General features: G+C 35.3%; 1 protein-coding gene across 1 annotated transcript; it reads right to left on the bottom strand.

The window, feature by feature from the left end:
* Window positions 1–3450: 3450 nt before the first annotated feature.
* Window positions 3451–4983, bottom strand: LOC104108766 (acidic endochitinase). The gene is made up of 2 exons (XM_009617885.4): window positions 4577–4983; window positions 3451–4046 (listed from the first exon to the last, which is right to left on the bottom strand). The coding sequence occupies exons 1-2, from the start codon at window positions 4921–4923 to the stop codon at window positions 3518–3520; spliced, it is 876 nt and encodes a 291-aa protein (XP_009616180.1). The 5' UTR covers window positions 4924–4983; the 3' UTR covers window positions 3451–3517.
* Between the last annotated feature and the right edge of the window lie 7910 nt (window positions 4984–12893).

Raw genomic sequence — 12893 nt, forward strand, 5'->3', positions numbered from 1 at the left:
TAAACATGATCTTTAATACGAGCCTCAACTCAATTTCTTTAACACGTGGAGGATATGCGGATAATGACATAATTATTTAATTTTACAACTCCACAAAATTTATTTAAGTCATAATTTCTACGGTGCGCACATGTGTGTCACCTGCATACAATGCACATAACACGTCTTATAGTGATTTATACCCTCAGAATCAAGTTTAGAAGTGTTACTTACCTCAAACCGTACAAATTTTTTATTCCGCTATGCCTTTTCCTCGCGAATCGGCCTTCGAACGCCACAAATCTAGTTACAATTAATTTGATTTAGTCAATACAAATTATAGGAATTAATTTCATATAAAAATACTAATTTTCCAACAAAATCTGAAATTGCACTCAAAAATCCCCCGTGGGGCTCACATCTTGGAACCCAATAAAAGTTATAAAATATGAATTTCTATTCAACCACGAGTCCAACCATACCAATTTTACCAAATTCCGACATCAACTCGAACCTCAAATCATCAATCTAAACTTAAGGGTTTTCAATATTTTCCCAACTTAAAACACCAATTAAATGCTAAAAATAACAATAGATTCAGGTAATTTGACCAAAATTGAGTTAAGAACACTTACCCCATTATTTCTTTTGAAAATCTCCCAAAAATCGTCTCTCCCCCAGTTCCAAATCGTTAAAAATGAAAAATGGGCCAGAACTTATGTTCTGATGCCCAGTTATTTCCTCTATGTGATCGCGGACCAAGTCCAGCGATCGCGAAGCACAAATTTTTCACTACCCAATTTAACCTTACGCGGTCGCGGATAAGTGCACGTGATCGCGAACTTTTAGCTCCACAAACCTACACGATCGCGGCCTTGTCCAGACGATCGTGAAGAGTAACTTCGCGTGACCCCCTGCTGCCCCACTTCCTCTACGCGAACGCGACGTGCCTTACGCGTTCGCGATGCCTGAGTTGCTCCAGCTACACGATCGCATAGAACAGTTTTTCAGTAGTCCCAATTAAGCCTATGCGATCACGGACCTTCTCACGCGATCGCGTAGAAGGAAACCAGACCTGTGCACCAGAAAACTTCTACAAATACACCAACAAGTCCTAAAACATCATAAGAACTTAGTCAAAACTTCAAATCACATCAAACAACGCTAAAAATACGAATCATACCCTAATTCAAGTCTAATGAAACTAAGGAATTCCAACTTCTACATTCGATGCGAGACCTATCAAATCAAGTCCGATTGACCTCAAATTTTGCACACAAGTCATAAATGACATCACAGACCTATTCCAATTTTCAGAATCGAATTCTGACCCCGATATCAAAAAATCAACTCCCTGGTCAAACTTCCAAACTTAAATTTCTATTTTAGCCATTTAACTACGGACTCCCAAATAATTTTTTCAAACACACTCCTAAATCCAAAATTACCATACAGAGCTATTAAAACCATCAAAACTCTATTCCAGAGTCGTTTATATATAAGTCAACATCCGGTCAACCTTTTCAACTTAAGTTTTCATCCTTGAGACTATCTCAATTCATTCTGAAACCTCACCGGACCCGAACCAATTACTCCGGCAAGTCACATAATAACTGTAAAGCATAAATTGAGCAGTAAATGGGAGAACGGAGATGTAATATTTAAAACGACCGGCCGGGTCGTTACACATTGAAACACTCCTTGATACACGTGGGCCGCCCCTGTTCACAATATTGTAGAGATTAGAGTTGCATGTGTCAATCAATTTACCTTCTCCTACGTCTTGGCCCCAATAAACCACAATATCTCCAGCTTGTTAGGAGAAGCAAGAATATTGGTAGAATGAAAAGTAAAGATACCTTAATGCTCATTGTTTAATTCAACGGGAAGAACCTATATTTTTCAATTGGATGAGTAACGTGGAGTATGCAACATGTGTTTGATAGGCAAAGCCTTGAAAACGTTTGGAACTTTAGAGGGTTCCTTGACATTTCTTCACTTTTTTTCGGGTTTCACACGCTCAAAATTGAGTGAAAAATACGCACTTGACATGTCGGCATCTGCAGATTCGTGTCTATGATTTTAATTTGACGGGTCCCGCTCAGAGGTGCATGCCATCTACTTTATGATTTTTAAGCCCTATGTGCTATAATGCTGAGCCAAGGACGCTCCGCCTTCTCTATAGAAGCAGTCAACTGAGTTCTGAACCCACGAAACCAACTTTCTTTTATGACAAAATAAACCGATCAGGGCAGGGCCCTATTTATAAATGAAAGAAAGGGCAGTTTTGTCGTTGTTCTTAACCCCAGGCACATTTCCGTTCCCAATATATCGTTACTATTTCTATGATTTTTGTTGAAGATGCTGATATATTATCTTTTCTCGTTTTCTTTTTGTCTTTCTGAACCGATGGTCATCGGAAACAACCTCTCTGTCCCATTGGGGTATAGATAAGGCTTGCGTACACACTACCCTCCTAAGCCACACTTGTGAAATTTTACTGGATCGTTGTTGTTGGATTCGGCCTAGAAGTTTTTATCAATGAATCCATTACACTTATGACGCTATGGGTTCAAAACGAAATATAATTTTGTACAATTTTCACAATTTTAAAATAAATTAAATTAATTAAACTATTACACTTTAATTTTAATGTGATGTTTGCTTTCTTGTTAATCATTGTTTACTACTTATATTTTCTTTCATTATTACTAATATATACTTCCTCCATTTCAATTTAAATGAGGCATTTTGACTCGGCATAGAGTTTAAGGAGAAAAGAAGGAGGGTTTTGAAACTTGTGGTCATAAAAGTTTAAGAGATAAAAAATTTATTGGGCCATGACATTTGTGTGATTATAAAAAATATTTACTGTTTTTATCTTTTATACTATTTCAAATTGAAGGATAATTATTACTCTAAATAATTGGTCCCACGCTTCTGAATTTGTACTAACTAAAGGAGTAACTGATACCGTGTGCTTGACATGCGAGTTAATGTACGCATATTGTCCTATTTCTTCTGGACATTAATATGCAAATAATGTCTTTGTCAATTGTCAGTATGATGGACCAGGAAATTAGATGTTAAACATAAACCGTGAAAAACATTCGTTAAATGATCTCGTATTTATTTAATCTTCGTATTATAATTTGCACAGTATAATTTTAGTATAACTTTTCCCGAATCAAACGAGCTCTAAAAGTATATGAGTATAGGAAGAGGACTGTTAAAACCTTCAATATCTTAGTCGCGGACATGCATGAACGCGAGATACTTCGTGCGCACCGGATATCTTTTGTTACACTTGGTAATTCTTTTAGTTCTTCGTATTGGGTTTCAGGCCAATTTATATTAGTTAACTATGATACACTTAAACAAGTAACACAACACAATCTTGTAAAAACACACCATACAATAAGTAACATTTTTTAATAAGTAACTTTCAAAGCCTTATTATTGAGTACTATATAGTTTATAATATAACATTATTGACGTCATCATATTAATACAAGCTGACTAGCTATGATCATATATCTCAAACATTAGCCTTAATAGCAGAGCTATAACCATTGTCATAAAATTTAGACCAAAGCATAACACCCCCATACTTTGGTGAACCATTAATTAATGGTAAAACCTGAGAAACAAGAACATCAGATGGTATAAAACCACTTCCAGCTGCTCCTTGAGCTGCTGGCAATCCCAGAAAAATTTTTCCAGCTTGAATCGCGTTCCACTGATTCCAGTAATTTTTTAAATTGTCCGCGCTCCCACCGGAGTATTGACACGGTGGATTATTGTAAAATTGAACCCAAACATAATCAAATAAGCCAGTGGAAAGTGCCCCATTTAACCATGTATCTGGGAATGGACATTGTGGAGCTGCAGTTAAGTATACTTTCCTTTGTTGGCTAAATTGTGATAGAGTTTTTGCTAATTCATCCCAATGTTGTGTTGTCCCGCCTTCTATATCAAAATCAATTCCATCTAGAACTGCATCTCCTAGTGGACGTGTGTTTGATTGACCTCCAAGATAATTGTTCCACAAATAATTTGCCACATTCCTGCAATGTTTTTGACAAATAATGAGCACATAATTTAGGAAAGAAAAAAAAGACTTACCACATGCTAGAATTACTTTAGAACTGTGATCTTACACATGTCATACATTTAGATGGTTATAAAAGCATGCGACTAAGGGAATAATGTAAAATGAAAAGTTGAAGAGTTTTCAAATATATAAAGGTATCACTCTTTTTAGAATAGACTATTAAGGAAAGAATATCATATAAAATGTAACGAAGAAAGTACTATATTAGATGAGTTTTCCATGTGTGTCAATTCATTTAATATTCGAGAATGGAGAAATTCTTGGTAGGAATTATGTCCCCCTTAATCGGTTCTCGTGATGAAAACCTAAATTAGTCAGGCTAGTGGATTTTATAGCGGTTTGTTGTGCTCAACCAGCCTAAAGATAATCTTAATATGGTATGATATTATCTGTTTTGGCCCAAACAGTATTAAGAGTATCTCTACACCTTATATGTAGTTTCCCAATCTTTTCAGCTATGATTCTAATATAAATAAATCTTACCTAGCATCATCAGCAGAAGAAAGAAAATAGCTTCCAGCACCACCACCAATAGAAAGCATAACTTTGATGCCTTGGTTTTGACAAGCTCTAATGTCATTGCTTAAGCCAGTGCATGCACCAGCATTTGGATCACAATGACCAGCTAAATTTAGCACTGGATTTTGGCCATTCCCAAAAACTACAAGGAAAGCAATATTGACAATGGCATAGTTATTTGTTGCACAAGTGTCAGCTAAGCTACCTTCATTCCCATTTTGGCCCCAATATATTACTATATCCCCTGCTTCTAGTTTTAATGCTCGAAGAAATAGCACTAATGCTGTCAAAAGAAAACTATATTTGATCATAACTTTAAGTTTTTTTTTTGTGTGTGTGCTAACACTTCAAATTATTGGATAGATTATATCAAGATTGAGAAGCATACCTGTTATTTATAGTTGGTGGATGTGTGTTTGCTTGGTATTTCGTGGAAATTTACATAGTTGACTTAAGGTCAACTTTCTGTCAATCATTTACTGTACTAAAATTGACCTCCGGACTCTCTTTCCTCCCTATGGTATGCTCCATGCTTCGCGCCTATAGCACAATAATGTCCAATGGCAAGACTTCTACATCTACATATATAATAGATGTGGTTCAATTCTTACTGTTCTTTTTTTTCCTTTCCACTTTCTTTTTCCATCGTTGTAAAATAAAAAAATTGTAGTCTCTGTTTTTTCTATAATCGTTGGGTCGTTTGGTACGCAGGATAAGGTGGGATAAGGTGAGATAAAGGTGTGAGATTAAATTTATATTGTATATGGTTGACGATATAAATTTAATCACAGACTTAATCTTAGATATCGCACCTGAGATAAATTTATACTGTCAACCAAATACAGTATTCATAAATTTAATCGCAGACTTAATCTTAGATATACCACCTTATCTCTTCAAACTCGAGATTAGTTTATCCCACCTCCTAGATGGGATAAATCAGTTCAGTGATTATAATTCCAAAACTATAACCCCGGGAATAATTTAGTCTGCGTATCAAACAACCCGACAATAACATATTCCAATTAGTGAAGGAAACTTCTTGAGGACTTAATTTTCAAGACTTTTGAGGTTGTAAACAGTATAATCCTTATTGGATTAAGAAAGAAAGTAGTAGTATTTTTCTTGTGCTAAATTTCAAGAGTTCCCACTTGTTGACTTTAGAGCTTGTATACAAAGGTAACATAAAAGCTAAATTTCTAGAAACACTAGAAGATAGCTAAATCTTGACTAGGTAACAATCTGATTGTGTGATATGTTTATAAGTACACTAGTTTTTAGCCACACAGCAAAAGGCGTGTATCCCATATTAATTAGTATATAATTTTAAAAAAAATTATATTATATTTAGAAATCTAGTTTTGAACCGTGTGTCACTAGCCTTCGAAGATTCATCAAAAAAATGTTCTACTATCGTTTTATGAATGACACATTTTTTCTACATATCATTGCATATTTCTGAAATTCATTTCCTTGTGGAATTTAGATGCTACTTATGTGACCTGAAATTCATTTCCTCAAAATTTTGCCTCTGTTTAAGTGCATACTTTTAGCAACACATTCCTTGGCTGTTCCAAACGTGATGAAATCGGACAAACTCGAGATCTTGCCCGAGTTTTTGATCATGGGGAGATGAAGATTTTATTATGATGTGATCGAACCCACATGGCTGCGTACATATCCCCTCTTAAATGAGAATCAGGTCAAGCGTAGTTCAGTTACATCAGATAGAAAATGCAAACAATCTTAAACATAGTATCTCTTGACTGCGTCTGCATTGATAGGTTTCGGCCAAATATCTCCATCCATTTCTGCAAGTATAAGTGCTCCTTCTGTTAATACCCGGTGAACCATGTAAGGACCTTCCTAGTTGGGTGAGATCTTCCTCTTGGCTTCATCCTGGTGTGGGAACATTCGCTTTAACACCAATTGCCGAATTGGCTTTACCTGACCTTTTTGTTGAAAGCTCTTGCCATTCTGTTCTGATAGAGTTGACCGTGACATACCGCATTCATTCTTTTTCCATCAATGAGAGTTAGTTGTCGAGGAGGCTTTGAACCTCTATTTAGGTGGTTCTAGACTTACTTAGGTTGCTCAAAAATAATAAAACTAGTCACGCATTGAAAACAAATAGGACTGCACATAATTAACACCAAAGGCTCAGATTCACCTCCTCATATAGACATGTATTCACGCTGTCAATTAGGCAGACAAGTTATAGCTTATACCAGTGATGTTAAATTATTTAAATATGCAACTATAGATGGGCAGGTTTGGAGTAAAGGCATGTTAAATTGTTCAAGACCTATAGGCAGGATCTCTACGTGATTCTGATTTATAGTATTGTACATGAGCAGCGTTCATGTGAATTGCAAATCCTATAGGCATGATTTCTAAGTGATTCTGGATTCCAAAAATACATGGGCAGTGCAGTAATTTCTAAACTATCGTGTAGGCAAACTGAATATCGCAAGTCCTATATACATGATATCTAAGTATTTTGCATAAAAGTTAGTGAAAACAATCATAATTCTGAATTACTAATGCTGGTTTTATAGGCAAACGACAATGCAATAAAAGCGACGAGAATAGTCGATTAAAATATTGAAATCCTATAACCATAATGTCTAGATGAGCAGTGTACATAGAAGCAATTTTGCCCAATTGATTACTTGAAGTCCTAAAAATATGGTATCTAGATTAGTGAGGCATGTTGTCTAAGTGTGCACAGTAATAGACATGGAAACTAGTACAGAAAATACTTGAAATAACATGTTTTGACAAGTTAAGTAAGGTGTGTGCGTGTGACTCCTATAGGCATACTTTCTACACATGAAACTAAAAGCATGTAAAGCAAATAGCAAATAGACCACATAGATTCTATAGTCATGCTTTCTACCTATTCATGTGAGAATTAGAGTACCCTATCCCCTTTTTACTAATTTACCCATCGATTTTCTTTGTTAGTTATTAGATGCCCAAAATAATGAATACAAGTGCAAATATTACATACTGAAAGACTACAAGCCTAATAAACAGAGCAGGCCCAAAAGAGAAATATCCCAGTAACACATGGGCCTTCAGCAAGCTCACTTTTCACACGAACAGTAGACCCAGATCTAAGCACACCTCAAGCATGAGAGTATCAATTGCACAACCCAAGGCCACACACGAACTCGTACCAGGATTAGAGGGAGGAATTATACATGGAAACCAATTGACAACTATAAAGTCTATTAATAGTGATACCTCATGGGGACATGATTACATAAATATATCATCATTTTTTAGAAGCTAAGGGCATGATTGGTCAAATAAGAGGGCTTGAGCATGCCAACTAGGTGGACAACTTTAACATAGCAAGTTTGACATAGAAAACTAACCCTGTATTGAGCAATCATTCGACAAAGGAAAATGTGTAGCATGATGAACACAATCACACATTAAGAGGGCGGATAAACACATACACATGCTAAATTTCCAGAAATCAAGTTTAGCACAAGATATTAGTCAGAATTAGTCAGAAAAGACTTTAAACAAGTGAGTCTTATTCAAAATAGTTATAGTCAAATGGATAGCAATTTCACATAAAGATTTCTAATATAGGAGCCTAACATGATCACAAACAGTATGGAAATAACCTAGTAGCATGGTCTACAACAGACCACAACAGTGCCTAAACTGATGAGAAGATATACCACTTAAGAAGAATAGGACATGCGAGCATAACCACTCATACCAATTACTTAGACATGAGAGAAGCTAACATAGAAATTTGCCCTAGCAGCAATTCTAAAGACATAAGATTAACAAAACAAACATACATTAGAACTTAAATGGCATGGAAACATGCCTTAGCTAATCAATATAGCCTCAAAAATTTATCATGTTGGGAAAGAATAACTCAACAAGTTCTGAAACACAGACATAGAAATACAGGACAAGGTGGGGAACACACATTAGTTTAGTTGCACTTAAAAAGACTGGAATCTATTCCCATAATGAAAGCATATTACATGTATTGAAGTCTATTGAATTCAACTACTAAAGAATGTGGAACTGCAGGGTATCGTTAAGACAATATAATTGCAGTAAAGAATACACCAACACAGAATCAGGGATCTATGAATAGCAAGGAAAACTGAATCATGCTTACAAAAAGTTTAAATAATATTAGCACACAGAACACACATGTCGCAGACAAGCAGAAATGGAGATAGTTTAAATTGTAAGAGTCAAGGACACTAACTAGTAGCAAATTTAAATGAGCAAAAGAGTGAGAAATTTTGAATATTGGGAGTGATTTTGTAGCAGCAATTGAAAGAGAACCCCAAATCCCTAATGCTTCAGAGTTCAGAAGAGCCTCGAGAAGGGCTCCCAGCTGTGTTTGCACCGAAGGAGGTCATTTTAATAGTATTATGTCCTTGGCTTCTAGCCGGCCAGGAATTCAACGATTTCAGAAAGTATTCGAGTGTATCAAAATAAGTGAACGAGTGAAAGAAGAGAATAGTGAGAGTAATAGCAATAATCAAGTCTCTCCCAAAGGGAAATCGGGGAGGGGTTTATATGGTAACCAAAAGCAAACATCCAAATAAGGAAACATAATAAATCAAACACAAATAAGGAAAGATGAGGATGCATAATCGATTAAGAACCAAATTAGGAGAAAAATCAGACAAACCCTAATTTTTCCTGGAATCACAAATTGGCCGAAGAATCTTGTCAAATCGGGCCCATATGATCTTGCTATGGACGTATATAGACGAGGAACCGTATGAATCTTGAGGAGTACGTCTAATTTTCCTTGATTCGGAAGATCGGTAATCGCCAAAAATGGAGCAAGTACTATGTAATACCATAGTCTAGTAAGAAATAATGAGATAATCCATAAAAGGTAAGAGAATCAAAGAAAGAATCCATGATTTGGTCGGATTTGGAAAAGATTTGAGTGAGGCGGCTAGCATTTAGGTTTGTGAGATGAGAGAATAGAGAGGATTCAAGGGTGGCCGTCTCAGAAAATGGGACTAAGGATTCCGGGCTAGGTTAATTAAAAAAGGGAGATGGCATATGGGCCGTTGATCTTCCAAGATCATCGATCAGGATTTAATGAGAGGCGGATCGGGTTAGTGAACGGGTATAGGGTAGTGGGTCGCTGGTATTGGGCTAGGGAAGTTGGGCCAGAGATTTGAGGGGTTTGGGTCACTAGTGTGGTTCGAAACAAATTGTGTGATTTGGGCTATATTTTAAATACACAAAATTGTTTAAATAAAATAATTAATAATAAGCAATAAAATATTTCTTATGCACTAAAATTATTGAAAATAATAATTTAATATTATAAAAATATAAAATGTTATTTTGGCACAAATAATGTAAATAAAACGTAATTATGCATGAATATAGGCTATGTACATAATAAATTAGGATGACTAAGATCATCACAAAATAATTTAAGGGATAATTAATGAATATTCAAGTAATTTAAATGTAGGAAACTAATTTTAAAGCTCTAAAAATTATGAAAAAATTCTGAAAATATTTGTATAAATCTTGTAAATTAAGTAATGATGCAAAAATGACATTTTGAAAATATATATACTATTTACAAAATATGAGGGCAAAATTGGGTATCAACGGTTGATATTATACTGAGGGATGGATCTTCCCTGGACTGGATTTGCACGTACATTACTAGTGATTGAGTACTCTGAGAGTGTGAGTACATGAGATTTTCATTATGTTTTATTTCAACGTTGGCATATAGATATAGAGATGTCATATTCCTTATATCATTCAGATATGATCTATTGTTTTCTTGTATTGAGTTTAATGCTGAACTTGAATGCATGCCTATATTTTTGTACTATTATTTTCTATGATTGGACCGTAATTTTTGATCTCGTCACTACTTTCAACCCAAAGGTTAGTCTTGTTATTTATTGAGTATATTGGGTCAGTTGTACTCATACTACACTCTGCACTTCGTGTACAGATCCAGGTACTTCCGAATTTGGCGGTTGTTGGACTCTGGTAATTTATATATTGGAGAGTATCGAGGTAGCTGCATTGGCGTTCACAGACCTTGACTATCTTTCCTTTCAGTAGTTTGTACTGTTCTATATTTCTAGACAGTGTTCTTGTATCAGACAAACTATGTTATCATTTAGATACTCATATACTCAGTGACACCGGGTTTTGGGAGTGTATTTATATCAGTATTTGTGGGATTTTCTAATAAATTTAAATAATATATTTTCAAACTTAAATAAATTTGTGGTTTATAGAGGTTGTTGGCTTGTCTAGTAATAAGATAGGCGCCATCATGACAGGTATGATTCTGAGCCGTGACAGAAAATTGTTCCATAGGTAATCAACAACTTTCCTAGCATCATCAACTGAGGATAATGTGTAGGTAGGAGTTGCACATCCAATGGAAAGCATGATTTTAATTCCTATGCTTTAACAATATCTTATGTTGTTTTGTCAACTTTTGGCAACCACCAGAAGATGGTTCACAATGGCCAGCTAAGTTAAGGTTAGGAGGTTGGAATTTGCCAAAAGAAGATAAAAAGGCAATATTCACAGTCAGTGACGGACCCAGAATTTTGTACAATCAGATTTATTAAACACTAAATTCTTTTATTTGCGGCAACAAATAAAGTCTTTCATTTTAAAGTTCACGTTTTTAGCTGTAACAAATAGCAAGCTTTTTTAAATTTACTTACGCGTTTCACTAAATATGATAGAAGAGAAAATAACTTATTCAGAATCAAGGGTTCTATAATGAACTTGACAAGGGTAATGCAGCCATACAAACGTAACCAATAATTGTCCAAACATAAATAGTGAGTGTCGTATTGGAGATCGTACGCTGAACCTTCCAGAACTTTTGAACCCACTTAACCACTATGCCACAAAGTCGTGTTGTGTCAAGTGGACTCATTATTATTTTAATAACACTTTTGTTTCTGTTTTAGATGATAATTACATGTATACACAGTATATTTTTCGACGAAGCGGGTTTATTTTGTCACGGCCCAAAATCACACCTGTCATAATGACGCTTATCTTAATACTAGGCAAGACGACAAGCTCAATAAACCACAAATTTCTTTAAGTTTTAAAAAATATAATAATTAAATTCAATATAAAAACAATCTCACAAAATACTAATATAAAACACTCCCAAAACCCGGTGTCACTGAGTACATGAGCATCTAAATAATAACAAAGTTTGACTAATAAAAATACTGTCTAAAGATATAGAACAATACAATAACTGAAAGGAAAGAGAGTCAAGATCTGTGGACGCCAAGCAACTACCTTGATAGTCTCCAACAGATGAAACTCTGATATCTAGTAGTCGCTGAATCTGGAAGTACCTGGATCTGCACACGAGGTGCAGGGTGTAATATGAATACAACTAACTCAATAAGTAACAAGACTAACCTTTGGGCTGAAAGCAGTGACGAGCTCAACAGGTACAGTCCAGTATAGAAATAACAGTACAGAAATGTAGGCATGCTTTCAAGTTCAACAATTAAACTCAATACACGTAAAATCGATCAATTCTGAATGATATGAGGAATATGACATCTCTATATCTACATGCTAATGTACGTGCAGTATATGATGCACCTCAGTGGAAAACCTCGTGTACTCACAATCACAAATTACTCAGTTACTCAATATTGTATATGGTCAATCCAACCCAGGGAAGATCCATCCCATATATATATATATATATATATATATATATATATATATATATATATATATATATATATATATACACACACACACGCACACATCAACTGACAGTCAGTCACTCAGTACTATATAAGGCCAATCCAGCCAGGGGTAGATTTATCCGCAAATATAAATGACTCGGACAAGATCTATGTCTAGGAAAATTCATCACAATTATAAATAAATAAGAAAACTCCATGGCTTGGGAAGTCTATCCCGAATATAAATCATCTGCACTCACTGTGGGGGATGCAAACTCCGGAGAGGCTCCTTCAGCCTAAGCGCTATATAAAGCCGATATGGTCTACTGTGGCATGCAGTCCGATCCCATAATAATAAAACTTATAAGGCCGGTAGCGGCATGCAGCCCCGATCCATATAATGATAATATATATAAAGCCAATATGGTCTGCTGCGGTGCGCAGGTCGATCTCATAAATATCCTCACAATGGATGAAAATGGCTGAGTATGAAATGTACATTTTAAAATAATTAATTCAACAATAACATAACCTTATGGGTCCCAAAATAT

Source organism: Nicotiana tomentosiformis, chromosome 5 (genome assembly GCF_000390325.3).
Source record: "Nicotiana tomentosiformis chromosome 5, ASM39032v3, whole genome shotgun sequence".
NCBI lineage: Eukaryota > Viridiplantae > Streptophyta > Magnoliopsida > Solanales > Solanaceae > Nicotiana > Nicotiana tomentosiformis.

Excerpts from the sequence above, each read along its gene's own strand:
- LOC104108766 (XM_009617885.4), bottom strand. The coding sequence starts at position 4,923 with ATGATCAAATATAGTTTTCTTTTGACAGCATTAGTGCTATTTCTTCGA. Across the intron at positions 4,047-4,576 it reads TCTTCTGCTGATGATGCTAG|GAATGTGGCAAATTATTTGT; the intron begins GTAAGATTTATT and ends AAAACATTGCAG.